We start from the raw sequence: 24,315 nt of genomic DNA, 5'->3' as shown, positions 1-24,315 counted from the left end.
CAGTAAAAGCTGACATTTTTAAGTGCGTTTTCAAAACAGCAGTACATTCAAATAACCGATTTCCTACGAATGTTATCGTCACGCAGCGAATAGGTTATTTTTGACAGATTTTTTTCTCCATTCCGACTAACGTGACGCTGATTCATGACTTCTAGTCGCGCTGATATGAATGGACTCAGCAGCTTATAACACCGTCGAGTGAACACGGCTGTGAATGAAGCGAGCAGGCGATTAAGGACGAGACAAGTGTGAACTCTTCCCTTGTTTCCTAAAGGACCTGGGTGTTCCACTCTCACCCATCCCTCACGTTTCTACTCCCCCCCCTTGTAAAAAAACAGATAGGGGGGAGGAGGAGTCGGGTGAGAGGGAAAAATGAAGTCAATTATACGACACCCCGGCTCTCCTAACCTCCCTCCTCTCCTTCTGCTACTACTACAGCTGGTGGCTCCTCATGCGCCGCGGCGCTGCGAAGCCTTCACCGGGCACACCGGCTGCAGTCCGTAGGCATGTCGGCTGGGGGCTCTGACGGGACGGCGGAGAGGCCAGCAGGTAGGGGCTCCGGCTTGACGACGTTGTGGTTATTGTGGGTAGCTTAGCTTTGCTTCTTTTTAATATATTCTTTGGGGCAACTACTTTTTTCCTTCAATTAGCTGAAAAAATAAATTAAGCACTAGTGGTATGCCTTCTTCCACGAATTAGTTCTGAACTTCTTTCGTCCCTTGACGTGTTTTTTCTTTAACGGCAAGTTAGGTTATATTGAGTGAAGGTTACTTAAAAAAGAACTTTACAGAGACATTGAGGACATTGAGAGCAGACGACCTCACAGCGGCAGTAACGATAACACTTAACCGAGTGGCAGCAGTCGCAGTAGCCTTGCTGGACCAGCCGCTACAGTGCGTCGCACCGGTGTCTCGAGCAGCTGGCACCTGCCTCCTAAAACCGAACGCGTCGGCTGGCAACGCGCGTGACACCCTCTCCATTCATTCCAGGGAGGGGGACGCGAGCGGAGGGGGGAGTTTTGTCGGCGAACTTCACACTCACGATAAAAACACGTCACTGTAACCATGACGACGACTTCATCCCAAAAGCCCAGAAATACTTTTACACTTTGCTAACAAGCGGTTCCTTTGCGAAAACCCGGCGTCTTCTCTAAGCCTGGTGCTGATATTAATATTTGCCTAACCTTCACCAAACTGGCCTCGAGGAGCTTATATTGTCACGTGGTTCCTCGAGATTTGCCCCCCCAACATTCTTTCTCGTTCAGCTTCTTTCAGAAACTGGGTCAGTAGAGCAGTAGAGCATAGTGATGGGATTTCCGGCTCTTTTTAGAGACCCGGCTCTTTCGGTTCGGCTCACTAAAAAGAGCCGGCTCTTTCGGCTCCGAACCGGCTCTTCGGGTTGTTTTGTTGCTTTAATTAATTTATTATTAACAATAATATAAAATTATGCACAAAAGGAATTACTAACGTAAAAAAAAAGTGGTTTTATTTATATATGTTTAAATATAAACATATGCGGTGGCCCCTAGAGACAAAACACGTACAAACTCCAAAACACATTTCTAGCATGAACTGAACTTCCAAAGCAGAGCTACTAGATCACTTAAATTACACAATTGAAAGCATGTGTGTATTGTTTGTGTATTTATACATAGGCACTCATATATATTCAAATAATTTAAAAAAAAAAGTTCATTTACCTGTTACTACCACACACCAAATCCAGTCGTTGGTACTTGCTGGCTTGTGTAGCCACAAGATAACAAAGGCTCAACACTGCGCCCAGCATCCTGGAGCACTTCTGTTGTCTTTTGTACGTGTTTTGAGTTTTTATGTGCTTCTGAGTTTGTACGTGTTTTTACGTGCTTTGGAGTTTTTACGTGTTTTGGAGTTTTTACGTGTTTTTACGTGTTTTGGAGTTTGTACATGCTTCAGAGTTCGTACGTGATTTGAAGTTTGTATGTGCTTTGTCTCTAGGGGCCACCGTAAATATACTTTTATTTATTCACTCCACATAAAATGTAATAAATAAATCATATAATACAAAAATCAACTATTCACATTTCAAGTTTTAACTATTTAAATTTTCAGCTTTTTCCTGTTACAAATTTAAAGTGAAAAGAACACAAAACACTGCAAACCACAACACAATTAAATATAAATTATAATATGAAAACAAACAGAAGATGCACATTCTCTGTCATATGGACCTGCATGAATAAACTTTCTGAATCCTTTATCATCTGCAACCGAAAATAGTTGTGGATGATTACTATACCTTTCTAATGTTGTTGTCCCTGCCTCTCTTTCTCTCTCTCTGGCTCTGTTCCTGTGCTACTGAGTGTAACTACCGCCCCTCCCCCCTCTGCCCAGCGTAAAGCACAAGGCTCGCGTGCAGAGTGAAGCGGAAAAAAGGTGCGAGAGAGAGGCTGAGAGAAAGAAAAGAAAAGAAAAACCCCACGTGACGGCTCGCGATAAGGAGCCGGCTCGCGTCGTTCACGTCAAAGAGCCGGCTCTAAGAGCCATTTCGTTCGCGAACGACCCATCACTAGTAGAGCAGCTCTGCCTTCGGTGTGCAGCAGAGGGAAGCAGTCGCTCCCTGCCGTTTCCGAGCCGTACCAAGAAGCACAGAGGAATGTCAGCTACCAAACCCTTCAGTTCAAATAATGCAGACTAACGGCGGGATATTAAAACACAAAGGGGTTAAACCATCACCGGAACTTTTTAAAAAAAAGTTGAACCACGGTGGTCTAAGTGCTAACATTCTGGTAAACACAGTACAATGCACAGGAGTAAATCATTACAGGGCGTAAATACGTCTGAAAAATATGTTTCAGTGCTAGCTACATTCATGGAAGATTAGTTCAAATCTAGGTATTGAAAAGAAATCATACAGTTTATATAAAATGTGCAAAGACACTTGATGTAAACCCCTTACGTTATTTAATTCAAAATACAATCTAAAATTATGACGAGAATATGAAAGCTATTGTCAAATACCACATTAAAAGTACAACTCCTGAAAACGAACAAAAAGTAGCCTCTTGTTTAGATTAAATGGCAGGTCTGTGAATGTATCGCTTTTCCCCAGTATGATATTTTGACAGGAACAGTAGGTAACACAGGTGTTACTAATGACATTAGTGATATTCTGTTTGGGTCAAAGCCCTGGTTAAATGGATTAGTAACACCTGTGTTCACTTGTTATTTTCTCTCAAACTAGCCACTGTGAGTAAGGTGCATTATGTATATGTGAAAACTAAAATTTTCACTTTTCAACAATGAAACTTTAGCACCCAGAATTTCCAGTTGGGTATTTTCTAAAGCATTTTCCTTCAAAGCTGCCTTTCCCTCCTTTTGTCTTTCGTGCTCATGAATATGCATTTGGCCCTTTGTTGTTTTACAAAAGCTAATCTTAAGTACAGCCATTTGGGTTGCAAATGTAACATCACCATGTAAATAGTGTGGATAAACTTATTTCATGGTAGTAAAACTATTAGCTCTGTGCTAAAAGGCTATCACAATGACAACATGCATGAAAATATAAAGCCCTCTTAAGCCATACATAACCCAATTTTCCTCTGTAAATCCATATATTTCAAATGGTCCTGTCAGTATTTTAAAGTACAGCTGTTAGCACTGTAATCATTTACTGTAAATGTTGAAACCATCACATTAACTCTCTACCCTAATCCCACACAATCTAGCCCCTAAAATGTTTAACTACACACAACTGTTACCAAACTTTTAAATACAAGATTTCATCTTCAAACTGATTGTTACTGTTAGGCAGTTAATTAAGTAAGTATGTTTAAATGGGGTAAATGCAGTTCTTAAAATACATGTTCAAAATACTTTAATACTGTGTGATTTGCTCTATAAATACCTCAATTAAAGAATCATAGACTCAGATATTATTTTGTTGTGAACATTTTTTTGGTAAACTGTACATTGACCTCAGTATAGGTTAAAAAACGCATGCTTTGTAACAGAATAGCCCCTGTGCCACTTGTAAAAGAATATTCTCTTATTGCAAAACATCCTTAGCAATAGCATGTACTGGTTTTAGCGGTTGTAGGAAATTGTAGGTCAGTTGACCAGAAATAACCCAGAACATATTGCACTGTAACTGTAGGATTTAGGGCTTGACCTTTCTGCATCCATCCAAAACTACAACCCTGCTATTATGTTATGTTACCAGAAGTACGCAGAGACACTGAGCCTTGGAATAATGTGACATTTACTTTATTATGCACATTATGAAATGAAATGCAGTCCAGTAAAACACCTCTGCTATCAATTCTGATTCAATAAAGCTTCTACATTTTCAGCTTTTGTCATCTAAATGAATGTAATGGGTGGTTATTGTGTACTGAACTGTATAACATCTAAACATGGTTTTAACAGGGTTAACTAAAAAACAACTGGGGCACTATTAAATCAAATGGGTTTAATTTCTCAAATGAGTAAAATTGTGTAAAGATACACAAAAGGTCGTATTTATCTGTGCAGTGTAATAAATGAGTGCCTAATAACCAATTTAAACCAATCACCTTGCTCTTTGTTGTGTAAACCAGATAGTTTATAGCAATGGAAAAATTACGAGGCATTGAGCCACAGAACACACCCTTCTTTACAGGTTCAAAAGACCACGACTGATACATTCATGTCCTGCTGCTGGTTGAAAATACTGAAGTTAACCTTCAGTATTCAGCTGAGATAGAAGGTGGTGCTTTTTTCCCCACTTGTCATCATTTTCCATGTTTTTTGTGTCTTTCTGGTCATTTTAAGTCTCACTGCATGTATTTTTGTTGTGTTTTTCTACCTCTTTTTATTAGTTTTGTGTATTTTAGTACTCTTTGTAGTTAACGTTTAACTGGAGTTATTCTGTGTCTTTTGTTTCTTGTCGTAGTGTTGTGTCTCTTAGCAGTCATTTGGTTACTCTTTATAGTTATTTCTGCTTGTTCCTTCTCATTGTATATCTCTTTGTAATTAACTCTTTGTAATTAAATTAATCATTTTGAAGTCCTGTGTCATTGTGTAGTTGTTTAGTGTCTATCTCTACTTAACTTGTGTTTCTTTCTACTTATTTTACATTTCTTTGTAGTTATTTTGTTTCCCTTTTAGTAGCTGTGTCTTTGTGGTAATTCTCATTAAATTTGTGAAATGTCAAGTTCAAATTTGAATGGAATCAGTCTATTGTGAATGAAATGTCATCAACTATTTACAAGTTCAAATAGTGTCAAATATTTTAAGGTAACCAAAGCAACAACAGTTCCTTTCTTTGTTCTTAATAACAGGCAGTCATTCAGTCACTTGGTATGAAACTAAATTGATCAAGATATGCGAGAAGTGATATTTTTAAGTAAATTTTGTTTTCCTTTGGCTGTCCTGTTAGGATTGCCTCCTTTCTGTGTGGATCTCTGTTCATTTTCTGTGTGTACCTTTTTGTCCTGCCTCTCCCATTCATATTTTCTACACTCTAAAAAGATTAAAGTTCCAAACTCGTCACGCTTAGATCCTTATTCTAATGACATAACATTAGCAATTTACCCCCACCCCCCACCCCCCACCCCCCCCCCCCCCCCCACCCCCCCACACACACACACATAGCAGCAAATATTTTAATTTCAGGAACTGCTGAATTTGAAAGTGGCCAAAAAGGAATAAAAAGTGTTCAAACGTGTTTGATTTATTTGTTTTAAAGATATCACGTCCTCTTGTGTGATGTTTTTGACCTCTGGTGTGACAGCCCCTGTACGTCACACTTGTGGACATTTTCTGAAAGCACCTCTATGTTTTTGTGCCAGCATGGTATGGAAAACCTGTCATTACTAGTTGGTAAGATAATTTGTATCATATCTATAATTGTGTTGTTGAAAGCCGCATATTCTGAGCTTAAGTGCAAAATCCCAGTTAGTGTTTGGTGTCAGTATGTTTAGGTAATGGTGTCATCACAACTTAAAAGCCTTCCAGTAGCTAGTTATCTGCAAGCCCCTGCTGTCCACACAATTAGGGCTACATTTATTTTTTGTTTATTTGTCTTATGTGGGAGAGTCATCGTTTTTAGCTTATCAAGAAAATGGCTACGTGTTGGTTTATAATGTATTAAATTAGAGTAACTGTGCTACTTTAAGTGGTGTATTATAGTTTTTTTAGGGTATCAACAAACTAAATCAGGCCATATACAAACTTTTTCCCTCAACCGCAGGTAAGACCCAAATGAAGACTTTGAGAAAAAGTGATCCTTTGGTGTGGGTGGTGTAGAGCCAGAGCATACAAAAATAATAACAAAGAACTCAAACATAAATCACACCCACAAAAAGAAACTGTGAGCTCACAAAAGACCCCAAAACATCCCCACCTCCAAATACCTTGAAGTGATTCAAGTGGTACACTTAAAGGTGGAGAAGTACATGTAGGTCATAACATGCTGACTCTGTTTCATACTGAGTTACACTCCTGTGCATTTCCACCACAGGTGGTGGCCTGTGTTCCTGCGTTTCTGTAATATGGTATGTCATCTGCTACCCTGCAGGCTGGCTTGGCCTCTCATCAGTACTCTAGTCACGACTGGTGCTCTCAGCTTGGGCGTGACTCAGTGTTGACCGTCTAGATGTGCACTTTGCACCGATAAAAGCAAGGGGCATTGCTTTAAATATGACTTGGCAGTGCTGGTGCAGGTGGCAGGAGAACACATTTCTTGACTAACAAAGAAACGGGGAAAAAAAGTGTGTGGTGCAGCAACTAGCAGTGAAAAGCCATGGTGGGTGGAAGTGAGAGCCTGCAAGTGTCACTCCCACATTTCACTTTTGCGTCAGTGATGACCCACTAAACTCCTCTGGAGGGATTAAAGAAAATGATGTCAATATCATTAAAGTTCAGTCGGGCCCTGATCTCATAGTAAGAGTTTTTGTTGATAGTGAAAGCTTGCTGTGCTTGTTAGTGGGACACATGTACGTGAGAAAAGGGTCACTGTGACAACCTCTGGGTTTTCTGTTAAAAATAAACTTTTATTTACAATATATATTATTGTACTTTAAAGATTCAAACATAAAATGGGTTTTTTGTTCAGTTTGAGTATTGTGCTATTTGCTTTTCTTCACCTAGATACGTGTCTGTCACTTTATCAAAACATTTTTCCTCACAAATAGATGTCATACTTTATAGAATGGGATCCCCGAGTAAGAAGTAGGTCAGTGTTACAGTATTATATAAGCATTAGTGAATACAATGGGCCAAACCCTATTTAAACTGCAGGAGTGCATAGCATGGGGGTTTGGCGCCATGTAACGGCAACTTTTAGCCAGTGCATCAAAAGTTTGCCTAGAAACAGAATGTGTGTATGAAAATTGGCAAGAAAACAGGGCAAAATGGGAAAAATAAATGAGCTGTCCAGCTATAAAATTGTTTTTGGGTCAGCCTTTAAAGTGAGCATTCCTGGCTGAGATTTCAGCCTTCAAAAATACTTTCCGCCTGTTAATGCAGAAAAAATTATATGAGTCATTCTGATGGTGCTCGTTTTCAAAAAGACAAACAATTTGTGTATGTTCAAAAATATAATTTGTAAACAGCAAAACACAGTAAAACAGTTGAGTTTGTTAACCTTCAAAACTCAAATTAAGCATTATTTATTCACTCATACATGTAGATGAAAAAAGTCTTTAGCCTACTAAATAAAGTCTCCTCCTTTTAGTCACATACCACTGATATACCAGATACCTGGGTGATGATTTTTGACTGTCAGAATAATCTCAACGTGTTTTTTAAGATCTTTAATGGTATTTTCATTTGATATAAAGTCAACTCATTAAAATCAGAAACCCCAGCCTCCATTCATTCATTCATAGTGTAAACAGAGCAAGCGTTATTAGAAAGATCAAGGTTGTTGTACTGTGTTCATTTGTAGCTTCTCACATCACTGTGGTGATTGTTTTCATGTATCAGATCCTGCTCCAGAGGATGAAGGGCCAAGCCAAGCAGGCTCCTTGCTGCCAGCTGTCGAGCTGCCAAGGAAACGAAAGGGAGATGTGGAGGAGAGGTCAGATGCGCATGTACAGTAAGAGCAGTGTTATGTTGTCTAAGAAGAAAAAACAAACTCTGAGACATTTCACTCTTGTTTATGCCTGTAGCTAAAATTATATGGTACAATGTACACAAACTAAATGACGCACCGTTTGTCCAACCGATCTCACAGGCAAAGCCTTGACATCCAAATGGACGATGACCTCAGCAGGTACGTTGAGTTGTCCGCTGTATCTGCATTGAGTTAGACCGTGCTGAAAAAAGAATTTGATTTTTGATGCTTTCATTTGCAGATCTGAAGGGGAGGATCAGCAAGTCAAAATGAAATGCTTCAGGTGATTCTATTTTTATATCAAACGACTGCGCCGTCTGTGGCTTTAAAAAAAGTCTCATGTAGCTTTCCTTGGTCTCATTTAGTTTAAGATGTCAGCTATTTAAAACCCTAATGACTTAGACAGTCTTAAAATAGCTCCATTACAATTTCCAGGTAATTATTTTCCCCCCCAGAAAAGACACAGCAGGTAGTAATGTAGCTATGCATTCCCCTTTCAAGTTCTAAGATACAGACTGTCTGATGGCTGAATGTGCCTACAGGGAGCCTCACCGTCAAATTGAGAAGCGGCGGAGAGACAAAATGAACAATCTGATTGATGAGCTGGCTGCCATGATCCCTGCCTGTCAGCCCATGGCTCGAAAGCTCGACAAACTCACTGTGCTGCGGAAGGCTGTGCAGCACTTGAAAGCCCTCAAAGGTACTTCTTAACCCACGTGGTGATTTAAGTGGTCAGTGATGTTGATTTTTGTCACTCTAAAAGCTCCCCTGCTTTCAGCTGGGATGGGCAGCGCCTTTTCAGAAACCACCTGCAAGCCTTCCATCCTGCCTCACGATGACCTCAGACACCTTCTGCTGAGGGTATGTCCTCGTACGTCTGTTTCATTCACGCTTTTATGCTTTTATTAACACGTCTTTCTGTGTATCTGCCAGGCTGCCGATGGTTTCCTTTTAGTCGTAAGTTGTGACCGGGCGAAAATCCTGTTCATCTCCGAATCCGTCTCCAAGATCCTCAACTTTAGCCGGGTGTGTTACCCTCCCACCACACGACTTGCAATATTCATTTACTGGTTGCAGCTCTCTCTTTTTCTGAATGTTAGCAAAATGAAGATGTAAAAGTACAGATCGGTAAAACTGAACAAAGTACCTCACTAAATTTGTAAAATAGCTAGGTCCTATATTATATATATAGGACCTAATTTTATATATATATATATATATATATATATATATATATATATATATATATATATATATATATATATATATATATATATATATATATATATATATATATATATATATATATACATACAGTGGGGCAAAAAAGTATTTAGTCAGCCACCGATTGTGCAAGTTCCCCCACCTAAAATGATGACAGAGGTCAGTAATTTGCACCAGAGGTACACTTCAACTGTGAAAGACAAAATGTGAAAAAAAAATCCATGAATCCACATGGTAGGATTTGTAAAGAATTTATTCGTAAATCAGGGTGGAAAATAAGTATTTGGTCAATAACAAAAATACAACTCAATACTTTGTAACATAACCTTTGTTGGCAATAACAGAGGTCAAACGTTTACTATAGGTCTTTACCAGGTTTGCACACACAGTAGCTGGTATTTTGGCCCATTCCTCCATGCAGATCTTCTCGAGAGCAGTGATGTTTTGGGGCTGTCGCCGAGCAACACGGACTTTCAACTCCCGCCACAGATTTTCTATGGGGTTGAGGTCTGGAGACTGGCTAGGCCACTCCAGGACTTTCAAATGCTTCTTACGGAGCCACTCCTTTGTTGCCCGGGCGGTGTGTTTTGGATCATTGTCATGTTGGAAGACCCAGCCTCGTTTCATCTTCAAAGTTCTCACTGATGGAAGGAGGTTTTGGCTCAGAATCTCACGATACATGGCCCCATTCATTCTGTCCTTAACACGGATCAGTCGTCCTGTCCCCTTGGCAGAAAAACAGCCCCATAGCATGATGTTTCCACCCCCATGCTTCACAGTAGGTATGGTGTTCTTGGGATGCAACTCAGTATTCTTCTTCCTCCAAACACGACAAGTTGAGTTTATACCAAAAAGTTCTACTTTGGTTTCATCTGACCACATGACATTCTCCCAATCCTCTGCTGTATCATCCATGTGCTCTCTGGCAAACTTCAGACGGGCCTGGACATGCACTGGCTTCAGCAGCGGAACACGTCTGGCACTGCGGGATTTGATTCCCTGCCGTTGTAGTGTGTTACTGATGGTGACCTTTGTTACTTTGGTCCCAGCTCTCTGCAGGTCATTCACCAGGTCCCCCCGTGTGGTTCTGGGATCTTTGCTCACCGTTCTCATGATCATTTTGACCCCACGGGATGAGATCTTGCGTGGAGCCCCAGATCGAGGGAGATTATCAGTGGTCTTGTATGTCTTCCATTTTCTGATGATTGCTCCCACAGTTGATTTTTTCACACCAAGCTGCTTGCCTATTGTAGATTCACTCTTCCCAGTCTGGTGCAGGTCTACAATACTTTTCCTGGTGTCCTTCGAAAGCTCTTTGGTCTTGGCCATGGCGGAGTTTGGAGTCTGACTGTTTGAGGCTGTGGACAGGTGTCTTTTATACAGATGATGAGTTCAAACAGGTGCCATTCATACAGGTAACGAGTGGGGGACAGAAAAGCTTCTTACAGAAGACGTTACAGGTCTGTGAGAGCCAGAGATTTTCCTTGTTTGAGGTGACCAAATACTTATTTTCCACCCTAATTTACGAATAAATTCTTTACAAATCCTACCATGTGAATTCATGGATTTTTTTTTCACATTCTGTCTCTCACAGTTGAAGTGTAGCTCTGGTGCAAATTACTGACCTCTGTCATCATTTTAAGTGGGGGAACTTGCACAATCGGTGGCTGACTAAATACTTTTTTGCCCCACTGTGTATATATATATATATATATATATATATATATATATATATATATATATATATATATATATAATTAGGTCCTATATTATATATATGGTGGTGGTAGACAAACAGAAGAAGACGGCCGTAGTGATCGATGTAGCGGTTCCGAATGATAGCAATATCAGGAAGAAGGAACACGAGAAGCTGGAGAAATACCAAGGGCTCAGAGAAGAGCTCGAGAGGATGTGGAGGGTGAAGGTAACGGTGGTCCCCGTGGTAATCGGAGCACTAGGTGCGGTGACTCCCAAGCTAGGCGAGTGGCTCCAGCAGATCCCGGGAATAACATCGGAGATCTCTGTCCAGAAGAGCGCAGTCCTGGGAACAGCTAAGATACTGCGCAGGACCCTCAAGCTCCCAGGCCTCTGGTAGAGGACCCGAGCTTGAAGGAGAAACCGCCCGCAGGGGCGTGCTGGGTGTTTATATATATATATATATATATATATATATATATATATATATCACTGAAAAAAGAGGCTGGCAAAAGGTTTATATAGAATGCAATGTTTCATTGTTTTCATGGACTGATGTTATCTCCAAAGTTACCTGCGTTATAACCAAGGCTATTATGATATTAGATTTTCACTACGTGATTGTTGTGGCTCCACAGTAGTTATTTTCCTAACATTAAGGATCGATGATTTGGAAACATAAATTCCTTGAATCAGGAACGGCCTCTGGTATATAATCTACACTGAATATGTGAGGCAAGTGAAGAGAGTCTGGAGCCGTAACAATTTTACACTAATATCAATATTAATCTATCAATATTATATTATTGATAGAATATTAATATTTCACTCTTTAGTTGTCAGTACAGTCAGTGTTGGCTATTGCCAATGCAGTTAGTTGTATATGACAACACCTTCATGGTGACCATTTATATTCACATGTACTGTCAGGAATTGCTTTTTAAAAACAGGTCATTAAATGACCTTAAATTTAAAAAGATGTAGTTTTTAGTTGTGCAGTTGCCCAGCATCAAATGACAGGTATAGTAACATTTAGAAGATGAAGAGCCAGACATTTCCCTCAGGGGATGGTGGAGCCCAAAAACAGAACAAAAGTGGATTGAAGTGGATCTGCATTCATCACCAGATAAAGGCTAATGTTGCTTCCTGTTTGCAGTAAGTGTTAGTAACCAACCTCTTGGCTTTTGTTAAATCAAGGAAACAATATGAAAACTTTTTTTTTAACCTTTTGGACGCTCAGAGTAGAAGTTTTATATTTTTATTATTATTATTATTATTATTATTATTTTTAGAATAAATTCATTTGTAAATGTTCCACACTATCCACAGTCCTTTGTGGCTGAACTAAATCTTTACAACTCAGTGTTCACATAAATTGTTGTTCAGTATGAAGCATTTTATTGATGCTCTGATGAAGACTCAGCACTGCAAGTAAAAGTTAATAATCAAGGCAATGCCCTGATGTTTCTGCACAGCTATTAATCTCTAAGCTTTGATACATTTTTGAAAGTATCTCTGTAGTGCATGCTTTGCTCTACAGTTTCAACTTTAAGACTCACTGTGTGCAAGCAGAGAGGAATGGTGATTAGGAGGGATAGCAAAGAAAAGCTTCTAAGAAACGAGTCCATGTCTGCATGGCAGTGGATTATGTACAAGGAGATAACATCACTGAAAGTGAAAAAAAGGCACAGCATGATTTAGCTGCTAATATACAGTGTATAATGGTTGGCTGTCACTTCCAAACAAAAACATTAGAATAGCAGTTGGGTGGGGATTCTGTGCTCACAGCCAAGGCTGTGTACCAATGATATCAGCCCTTACTTAGACCATACAGAGCAGTGGAAAAAAGTGCATTTAAGACTAAAACTTTATATTTCGCTCTTCTTTTCCAATCACCTCTAAGTGGTCACAGCAGATGGCTGCCCCGCCCTGATCCTGGTTCAACTGGAGGTTTCTTCCTGTTAAAAGGGAGTTTTTCTTTCCCACTGTTGCCAAGTGCTTGCTCAAAGGAACTTGTCTGATTTTTGTTTTTTTTTCTGTATTATCGTAGGGCCTTTACCTTAGTGCAACTAAAGTGCCTTGAGGCGCTGTAGTTGTGACTTAGTGCTTTGTAAAAAATTAAATGAAATTGAATTTACTAAACATTAAAAAGCTGAGTAAATAGATGTACAACATTTGTATTCACAGTTGGAACTGACTGGGCAGAGCTTGTTTGATTTCATCCACCACAAAGACATCAACAAAGTGAAGGAACAGCTGTCTTCGTCAGAGATGTACCCTCGTCAGCGTCTTCTTGATGCAGCAAGTAAGTCCACCGGAGCTCCAGTATTGTGCAAATGTCTTGAGCCACACCTCATTTCCTTATTTCTTCCAAGGAGACAGTCTTTCTTGTGATTTCTTTTCAACATGGTCTTGAGCAGCAGTTCCTCTCTTTTTTGCTAAAGCTGATAGTTTGAGCTGGGTCAGGTGACCCTGAACCATCCCTTGGAAATGCTCCCATAGGCACTGTGCACTTCTTCACCACTCGCCTCTTTTCAGTGTCCACTGTTTATACAATACTGCAGCATGTTATTATATTTTTGTCTTCTTTCTCCCTTTGCACTGGGTCTCTTTTCTCCTCTGTTTCTTTTTTTTGTTTTCCCTTCAATTATAACTGATTGCAGCACATGGCTGCTGTTCCCTAAACCTGCTTCTGCCGGAGGTTTCTTCCAGTTAAAAGGGAGTTTTTCCTCCCACTGTCACCAAGTGATTGTTCATAGGGGGTTGCTTCATTGTTTGAGTCTCACCTAGAGTTTTGTAGGGTCTTAATCTTACAATATAAAACACAGTGAGGTGACTTTTCTTATGATTCTGCACTATATAAATAAAATTGAGTTGAAGCAAAACAAGGAACTCAGTGTGCTTAGGTGAGGTGTACACAGAGTGACAGTGTGTATGCAGACAACTTATCAGTCAAGTTGGAAATTGTATTTTTAGCCACTTTGTTACTAGCACCCTGATGCCAGTAACAGGGTAGGAAAAACCACAAATTCAGTTGGTTTTTTTTTTAATTTATGAAAAATAGCAATGATAACACAATTTAACAGTCATCAAATAGTATGTTTGCACCAACCAAGAGCTATTATTAGGCGTCTCTGACATAATTTCACATATCCTGTCATGGTGTGCAGTGTGCCTTAAAAGAAAACTGAGAAAAACTAAACAAGTGGACAATATGAAGCAATATAAAGGAGTGCCAGCCCAAAAAAAACTATCTACAGCAGATGAACAGTATCTAATTGTCATGTCATAAAGAAAGTGATCACAAGATCTTGACATAACTGATCAAATTATGAATATAGACAAGAATCATAAAAAAAAAAGACAGAATAGGCCAGATTTTTGTCTGATTAGGAAAATCTGATTGGTTCAGTTTCTAAAATTTGCTATATTTTGTTTAGCATGGTAAAGGCGTCAGTGCAGTAAAAGCATACCTGAACAGAAAAACATACAATAAAACTGAAACAGCGGGGCAGCCGGTGTGTTTGTGACGTGGTCCCAAGTGCAGACATGGAAGGAGACGGTACTGAATCTTAACAAAAAATGTTTATTTGGCCAAAAAACATGATTACAAAACAAGGCAAAAATGAGCAGGGCCAAAATTTAAATTAAAACCTAAACTGGGAAAAGCTAGGCTGTGGAAACTATGACAAACGAGACATGAACATGATTCTGAGCAGGAGTATGGGAGTAACTCAGCTTACGTCATGTTTATTAGTAACTAGTAAACATGACGTAAGCTGAACAGAATCATGAGGTACCTGGAATCAGAGGAGGGAAAACAGACACACCAGCAATGAACAGAGGGAGACAGAGGACTTAAATACACACAGCTGACACAAATAATCATGATGCCACAGGGGAAGCAAAACTTAACACACTGAACATGGAAACAAGACTTTCAAAGAAACATGGAAACATGGAGAGACATGAACTGGGACACGCAAGCTTGACACAAAATACAGAGAGAGGGAGCGAGAGAGAGACACACAAGGGGAACCTACACAGACGAGATGATAACACATGACAAACAGAAAAAGACTCATAAACAAGGAGACATGGATGATAACATAAACTAGACTGAAACTCAACTAAATCCTGACTAATAATAACAACACAAGAACTTAACATTAATGCAATCTAACATAAGAAAAACTAAAATACAAAATAAACTCAAAACCCTGGGTCACAGCCCAAAAATGCTATCAGTCATGGATTGCCTTCCCCTGAACCTGGACTTTATGGAAGCAGTATGGGATCAACCTAAGAGAAAAAGGAACAAAAGGAAGCCAACATCTAAAGGAGAGCTTTGAACATCAAGAAGCCTGGAGAAGTGCTCATGAAGACTAAAGACGGTTGACTTCAAAAGAGAGTTCATGCTGTGTTGAAGAATAAAGGTGGCCATGTCAAATATTGACTTTCAGGCTTGTTGGAACTGAACAACCTTTGTTTTTGCCTTATATGCTTTATTTTCATGCAAGTTTCCACATTTCAGTTAATTGCTATTTATTTTCTTAGGAAAATGTAAAGGAATGAGTGGTGGCTTGAGTGTTTTGCACAGTAGTCTGTATGAGATGATGTTTAGAAAAACAGAATAAGCACTACGTGTCCCAGTCACGAATGTGGTCCTTCTGTGTGCAGCTGGGGTTCAGGTCCAGGTGGATGCTCCTGTCAGAGCGACCCACTTAACCACCGGAGCTCGGCGATCCTTCTTCTGCCGCATGAAGCACAGTCGACTGACAGAGAAACACGAGGACAAACACTCGCTGCCTACAGCTTCAAAAAAGAAAGGTGGGTTCAGTCTGGAGGTGGCACGACGTGTAGATATGAAGTATCAATTAATAATCGACGTGCTGTGAATATGCTGGTGAAACATGAAGGCTCAAGCAACTGCACCAGTCTAATATTGTTGCTTATCAAATTTAGATTCAGTGAAGACACACACACACACACACTGGCTCTATTCATAGCTTCAGACAGAGCTACTTTGGAGTGTCTTGTTTATCTTGCGCTGCTCTGATGAGAGCGCTTAAGGTGATTCAGCTGCGAGAAACAGCCCAAGTGAGTTATTTATTGAATAGACTGAAACTGTTCCACTTTGTATAAACGCTCAGGTTCAGTCCTGGTCCTGCAGAGCTAAAGAGATGAGGAAGAGGTCTGAAGATGCCTACCAAAAACATTATATATTAAAATAAAATGAATTAAAATATATGATATGTTTATATATATATATATATATATATATATATATATATATATATATATATGTCTGTAAGCAATGAGGCCAAAATTTAGGCAGCTGCAGGAAATCAAGCACATGGAGTGAACTTAGTGTTTTTGCCCTGTCTAGTTTGCATGTTGGGGAACTAAAGAAATTATCTTATTAAAATTTGGTGGAGAGTGGATGAGAGTGGCTTTTCTCTTCACATTTTCTCTTGTTCTATGGAGCTGCTTATTAAGCTACTAATTCTCTAGATACTTGTATGTTTTCACATCAACAGTGACTTAAATAAAGAAACAAACATGACTGCATAAAGACTTTTTTTTTCTAGTCTTAGATGCCACAATTTAAAACATGTTGTTTTGCACAGTAAGTAGGTCACTGCTAGCCATTGTGTAATCACCAAATTAGTAGCTGGTCAAACTCTGCTAACTGTGCAGCAGAAAATGAAGCTTTGGTACCACTCAGTGGAAAAACCAAGCAACTGCCTTACAGTCCGTTACAGCAGCAGTCCTCCGGCCTCTTTTGTTTTGTTGTATATATCTGTATATATCTGCGACACCTTAAAGGCCGGTCTGTGAAAATATTTTTGGACATAAATCGGTCTGTGGTGCAAAAAAGGTTGGGGACCGCTGCGTTACAGTCTACAGTACATTGTAGGCTTCAGTATGATTTTCCCACTTACATTCTAAAATAATTAGGAATATTTTAATGTTATTTAGTAGCATTATTTATCCATCAATCTATTTTCTTAACTGACAATCTGATTTACTATCATGAAGATCCTGAAGCACATCACAGCTGTCATAAGGTGAGAGGCAGGGCTCACTTTCACTCCTGCTTTATTTTAAGTGTATACAACTCTGATGTGCTGTATCTTATTCCTGAGTGACATGGATTTGGTTTATGTATTTTAGTATTTATTTATTTATTGTCATTGTCAAGAACAATGAAATTGCGTTTGGGGCTTCCATACAACCCAAAAAATAAAAAATAAAATAAAATAAAATATGTACCAATATTACTGAAACACAGGCAGTCATGTGAAGAGGAAAGCACACCCTCTTTAACTTTTGTGGTTTTATATATCAGCACATAATGCAAAAAAGCCCATTCGCTCTTTATTGGTTGCCGAAGCAGTGTGTGGAAAAGGAAACACACTCTGTGATTCAGCAGCTTGTAGAAGCACTTTTAGCAGCCAATGGTTTTCTGTGTGACTTCATCCACGTCTCACATTGTTGTGGAGGAATTCTGGCGCACTCTTGTTTCTAACATTACTTTAGTTTACTGAAGTTTGCAGGCATTTGTTTATGCACAGCCACAGCATTTAAGTTGGGTTGAGATCTGGTGATTTTTTTAAATCATATCCTGATACATAAAACCTTTGATATGAAAAGGAGACGGGAGGATTTCTTGTTCACATGACTGTGAGTTACACTGTTAAGCACTGTTCTCATGTTTGCTTTTTCTTGTTTAAAAGAATCCACATGAGAAATTCAGAAGTCAAACCTCTCTTTGACAGGCTTACTGTCTGAAACCAGAGGAACTGGCCAACCCAGTTTCTGGTTTTCTGTAAAAAGCTTAAACAAATATGAACCCACGTGTTGAAACTTAAACAATACCTGTAGATTTTTGTCTTCAGGTAAGCTGTAACGGCAGCTGTGAATTAAAGCATGTTGTTTTTATCTAACATGGAGTGACGTTTGAAGGAGTAGCTGCTTCCTCATGTTGCCTGAAAAATAAGCTGGACTGTTGAAACCAGGTCTGATTTTATGTTCTGTGCCACTAAATATACACAGTTCACCCAAAACACAATCTAACAATACTAGAAAGGATATTATATCATACACACGACTTGTTTTCTACCTGCAGACACTTACAGATTCTGCACACTGCACTGCACCGGGTACATGCGGAGCTGGCCGAGCAGCCAGCTGGACTCGCTGGAGGCCGACGCCGACAAGGAAAGCTCGACCCTGACGTGCCTGGTGACCATGTGCCGCCTCTACTCTCACGCGTCCCATCAGCCTTCCAAAGACATCAACGTCAAGCCCACTGAGTTCGTCACTCGCTGTGCGATTGACGGCAAGTTCACTTTTGTAGATCAACAGTGAGTTTCCCCTTTCTAACTACATTCATGTGCACCATGTATCTTTCCGCCGTGAGTCATGGATTTGTTGTGCGCACGCAGTTCTGCTGAGAAAAGAATGGCAGAGGCGTTGCGTGGTGTGGAGGCCTCTGAGCGCAGCAGTGTGAGATTTGTCGGTCGGACTGTCAGTGGAGATAATCATTTCTGTGTCTGCCGTTGTTTCTCAGAAAGACCTGAGCATCTTGAGGGCATCACGTGAAAATCTCTTCTCATTTTTTGGGAAGTAATTTCACAACACAAGTATAGTGAATCACTTTATTAAATGAATTACCCATGTGTGTGACTGATGAATGTTACATGAGAGGCTTATTTATACTATGCTAACACTTTATGATAAGGGAGGTGAAAACTTTCTTAGTTGCCGAAGAACGAATCAGGAATGCCTTAATGAATACTTACTATAAAACAAGCCAACATCTACTTCAAAGTACCATATCACCCTGGCAGAGCCTTGACTGACTGCTGGCTTACTTGAATACTTACTAGAGTATTTAAAAGTACCCTAGCTTTCAGCTGTCAGGCCTCTCTTCTGTGACACTAGCTCCTAGTTTGGATTCAGAAGACAGACACTGTCTCTCCTTTCAAGATTAGACTTAAAACTATAGTTCAGGCTGGATCAGGTGACCCTTGCTTAGTTATGTTACAATAGGCCTAGACTGCTGTGCCTGTGAGGCACTGACTGCTTCTTCTTTTTACTGTATATGTTTATACACCATCTAATCATTAGTTATTACTAATTACTATTATTAATTACTCTGGCTTGGCTCTCTTCCACAGTGTGTCTTTGATCTGTCTTCCTACCTCCTCTCACCCCCAACCAGATGGCTGCCCCTCCCTGAGCCTGATTCTGCTGGAGGTTTCTTCCTCTTAAAAGGGAGTTTTTCCTTCCTGCTGTCACCAAGTTTTTGCTCATATGGGGTTGTGTGACTGTTGAGGTTTTCTCTGTATTATCGTAGGATCCTAATCGTACTTAAAGGAGCTTAAAGCGACTGTTTTTGAATGAAATGAACATATGCTATTTCAGTGGCGTGTCAAGTATGAATTAGTTCATAACTGTCTGGAAGCTAATCTCCCTGTTTCTTCATTAGCCTTCCTGATCAAAATGTAACCATTTATTTATTACATATTATCCAAAATTCCAATCAATTTCAGTCAGATTTATTTGCAATGTAGCAAATAAACCATCCACAAATATGACATAAACCCATTTGTGTTTAATGGCTGAATATTTTGGTTTCATGAAACATACATTAAATGACATTATTAATAGCATTTTTTAGACATGAAGCAAAGGAAAAGTCATGACCAGAATCACAGTTAGTCTTTTCTCAGATAGTGGGTGACAGATCAGCTTTGCAGGACGGTTATTGGCCCCCTAAGTTTTTCCTGAAAAAAGGATTTAACAGTCTTTGCTCTGTGGTAAGATAAAATGGACTGTATCGCCAACAAACAGCACCACACAGAGGTTCCAGCATCATCTCCTTCACTAATGTGGATTTGTGATTCATCACTGAACATCCACTTCATCCACTCATCCACTATCACCCCGTCTCTGTCGTCACTGTAACCCAGTTTTCTGCAGTTATTTTTTTAAGCTTTTCTGGATGTAATCACATGTCATTCAGCCCATTTCTTCCAGTTGTGACGCTAACACAGACGCTCGTTTCTCTACTCTGTTTTTCATTTGTTTTGTTGTCCATTTTCGAGGCATATTGCTTAATTTTTCTATTCTGATGCTTTGTTGACCTCCGTCTAACCGTATCTTTTCTTTCTATTATCTTCTAATTTACTTTTACTTGCTCTAAATTTTAGGCACAGGTGAACTGAATATGAGTATCTAAATATGATGATTACAGTCTCAACAAGGCAATAATTGTAAAGACAATCATCGCGTAACTGCATTGTTACCCTGGAATACAAAAGTAGTTGGTAATTTTTGAGTAATGTTTAAGTTGTGTGCTGTTACAGTAGATCCTCCACAGTAACTATGAATCATGACTCTTTTTGGCAGCACAGAAAGAGGAACATGCTAATGAATAAATAGTTAGTGGAGGGGTTTTGTGCAGGGTTTGGATCTGGAGCTATTAGGAAAGTATTAACTACAGCCTGTCCAATAAAGGATTTTTAAGACCAGTGCCTATATTGGTTATAGGTGATTGAGGAATTTAATAGGTTGCTTTTTTTTTCCGCCCAGATGTATGAAACATAACATTCCCCTATCATTCATCCACACTCTGTCCAGCTCTGATCCGATCAGTTGATCGCTGGATTTGTAGTATTTGAAACACATCTTGGCAACAGGGAAGTGGCACAGTGCCCTCTGGTGGACAAACTGTGTAATGCCAACATTCATATCATAGCTGAAGGTTGTTTTTTTTCCTTTTTCTCCTTTTTAAAATGTTAATTTATCGGATATTGCTGATACCACTAGACTGCAAAATACAGTAGCTAATAATTAAATAGAGCAATCTATAAGCTCTAGTCCTAACGAACAACTTTGTTAGCGATCAGATTGCTCCTGATTCGTTCTTTGTTTGTTTGCAGGTGACTAAGCAAATTTTCGTGTCCCTTTTTGTGAAGTGTTATCTATTCTGTATTTGCTTTGGTTCCATTTCCCTCTACTATTTTTAATTGGCACAATCCTGAGAGGCAGTGAAAGAAGCAAGACCAGAATCACTAAACTCCATCTTTTTCCTCTCTTTTTTTCCCTCAGAGCCACAACCGTCATTGGTTATTTGCCGCAGGAAGTTCTCGGCACATCCTGCTATGAGTACTTTCACCAAGATGACCTGCAGCACCTTGCAGGAAAGCACAGGCAAGGTAATTAGCAAAGCCACAACTGATGCCAAACTGAATCTATGCTAAAATAACTGTAGCTCAGTTTGTCTTCAGGTCAGAAGGAAAAGAAAAGGAAAGCGCTTGTAGTGACTTTTTTCACTTTGCTTTGTGATGACATGTGTCAAATCTCTTGGCAGTGCTTCGAAGCAAAGAGAAGATTGAGACACAGTGCTACAAGTTTAAAACAAAATACGGCTCCTACGTTTCCCTCCAAAGTCAGTGGTTTAGTTTCACAAATCCATGGACCAAAGAAGTTGAGTTTATCGTGTCTTTAAATAGGGTTATTTCGTAAGTACCAATTGCTGTCGTTTCAACTTTATTGTTGCTCTTTCATATGCACCGTGCTGCCGTAGTAAAGCTTTTAATACAACTCTGTTCTGGATGAAGCAGTTAAAATACTCCATTGCACCAACAGGGGGCCCGGTCACACAAAAGATGAGGAGGAGGCAGGCAGCTCAAAGGCACTCCAGGGTAAGAGATGCACACAGAGCCGTGTATTCACCGTGCTGTCATGTGTCTTTTTTGTCTGAGCTTTTTTTTGTCCTCCTGCCTTAAAAGACGACATAAAGCAAATACCAGTAATTCCCGGCTTCTCCAGTGGCACCGGCACAATGATCTACGCTGGCAGCATAGGGACCCAAATCGCAAATGAGCTCATCGACTCCTACAGGTACAGTCTGTCAACTCTCTGTTTGTCAAGGCTCGATGAATTTAAAATCATGTTGCTTTTCTTCGTAGAAAGGCGTCATATTTTCTGATAGATGCTCCAATAAATCTGAACATTTGGTACAAAAACATCCAGAATAACACTGAAACCCCGTTTGTGATAAATCCAGTGTTTTACTTACCTGGATGATTGAGCATGCATCAAGACCCAATGTTTTATAATTTTTTTGACAGGGTGAACTCATCTCCATCAAGCGGAGCTTCGAGTCCGTTTGGCCCAGCCCAGGAGAAATGTCCACTGGTGTCCCCACAAACCAGCAGGAGTGTGAGTGACCTAAATAATAGGACAGGCAACTTCCCCACTGTTACTAACAGTAACCATGAAGCACCAACTGGAATCAGTTTGCTTGGTGTGCTGCTGGGGGTTAATTTATTCATAATATTTCATCCTTTAGTTTATAGTTTTTGCCCTTTTTTGAACTTCTGGCACTTTTTTTTTGAAATCCTGAATCTTTACTGTTTGGATTTGGAGGAATGGTGCGATTCGTTTTCCGGTGAAACATTAGGAGTATTTCTCATTCTGGTTGATCATTTTATGGAAATTTGGATAAACATGCCATTTTAATGGGGGCCACCTTACAGCAGGAAGGTTCCTGGTTTGAACCTCGTGGTTGGCTAAGGCCTTTGAGTATGGAGTTTGGACGTACTCGCTGTGCTTCCTCTGGCAACTTCAGCATTTCTCTCAGAGTAAATAAACCTGCATGCTTGGCCACTTAGTGGCCTAAAGTGGGCCTAAATTCAATAAGCAGTTTGTAAAATGGATGAATAGATGGCTGGATGGTGACATGGGGAGGTCCGATATTGTGATTGAATTCACAATAACACTTTTATAATTATCTAAAGTATCAAGATTTGTCAGTATGCCATTACTTTATATAATGCAAAGCTCTGAACTGTACTTCCACCACAGCATCCTCACAAGGTGTATCATCATCCCCGTAGACAAGAAACGCTTCAAATGTAGGAGGAGATGTGTGTGAGAAAGAGGAAAGCAGCTTGTTTTCCTGAGTTTAATTACACACTTCAGTGGAGAAAGGTGAAGCGCAGGGTCCTGCACGCTGTTTTAATGTATAATGGCTTGTTGCAGGCATCCTGCAGGGAGGACGCAGCAGGCAGTTCATCACAGTCCCAGTCCCAGTCTGACTCAAGGACAGCAGCAGGGACGAGCAGCTCAACTTCTGAAAGCGCAGGTACTGCCAGCAAGACCATCACAAATACACTCTGTTAACAGTTTCTGTCTTTTCTTTTTCCTGTACTGCAGTCTGCAGTGAAGGACGAGAGTAACTGAGCACCACTTTATATTTTGTATTAGTAAATACCTCGGCTGTTTATGGTGTGCATCCCACTCGTGATTTCACAGCTGCAGGCCAAGAAAAGATGTAAGCAAGCAATCCAAATTTAGGCAATACAACAGCAGTTTATGGATAAACTTCATAAAAGCAGAATATACTGTATACACATGCACAAAACTGAGGTAAAGTCAGTGAGTGACACATTTAAAAAATGTAACAGTTTCTGAACTGAAGCTTCATCACTTCACTTCCCAATGATTTTGCCTCTGTCTTTCCTTAGAATAAAAAAGGATGCTAAAGCAGTGAAGCTGAAGCCAGTGTCTTCTGTAACTTTGCCAAAGCAAAAGAAGCTAACTGAAACCAGCTAACCTAGCAGCTCCCACAAGCTAATGGTAAAATGCTACTTTAAAATGAGCATTTTAATTAGCAAAAATGAGCAAACTAAAATTATTGATGAGATTTTTGGTCATTATTCAAAAAGAGTAACATATTATTCATTATTATTATTTTAAAGCTATGCATTATGTTACTTACATCACTTATTAAATTATGTTAGCGTTGCTTAGAGATGCTTTGGCACATAAAAGTACATAAAATAAATAAAAGCTGGACACAGAGCCATGTGCTAGATTGTTGTTGTTGTTTTTTTCATTTTTAAAGACAACAGCAGCGTAAACCAGTCCAGACAGCAAATATTGTTTCCCACAGCAGTTGTACTGTAGGAACATTTCCAGCCCATCACTGCTGAAGCTCAGGCTCCGGCTGCTTGACTTGACGTCACTCTGTTCTTTTCCGCTTACCGGACACTGTTAAAGGTGTTATTTTTTTCTCAGATCTCATTTTTTGTTTTGCTCGTGTTTCACTCAGGCGAGCCCGCCCAGCTGGACCTGGACAGCATGGTGGTGCCAGGCCTGAGCAGCTTCAGCAGCGACGAGGCTGCCATGGCGGTCATCATGAGCTTGCTGGAGACGGACGTGAACATGGGTCAATCAGGGGAGTTGGAGGATTTACACTGGCCTTTCTAGAGGGTGCTCAGACTCTTGGCCTCGCTCTCT

At 39.9% G+C, this 24,315-nt stretch overlaps 1 protein-coding gene across 1 annotated transcript; it reads left to right on the top strand.

The window, feature by feature from the left end:
- Positions 1–428: 428 nt before the first annotated feature.
- On the top strand, positions 429–24,315 carry LOC146614534 (basic helix-loop-helix ARNT-like protein 2). Its single transcript, XM_085376880.1, has 17 exons — positions 429–549; positions 7,947–8,058; positions 8,197–8,235; positions 8,318–8,359; positions 8,619–8,776; positions 8,855–8,937; positions 9,010–9,102; positions 13,183–13,300; positions 15,676–15,825; positions 18,128–18,365; positions 21,118–21,224; positions 21,380–21,530; positions 21,658–21,713; positions 21,801–21,912; positions 22,143–22,233; positions 23,056–23,158; positions 24,128–24,315. Exons 1-17 carry the CDS (start codon positions 507–509, stop codon positions 24,283–24,285), a joined length of 1,854 nt encoding a protein of 617 aa, XP_085233006.1. The 5' UTR covers positions 429–506; the 3' UTR covers positions 24,286–24,315.

This window comes from Diplotaxodon limnothrissa, linkage group LG17 (assembly GCF_057381915.1).
Source record: "Diplotaxodon limnothrissa isolate DT_005_m linkage group LG17, D_limnothrissa_male_GT1.1, whole genome shotgun sequence".
Classification (NCBI taxonomy): Eukaryota; Metazoa; Chordata; class Actinopteri; order Cichliformes; family Cichlidae; genus Diplotaxodon; species Diplotaxodon limnothrissa.
Note: the sequence above shows the minus strand (reverse complement) of the source record. Positions and strands in the feature narration are given on the sequence as shown.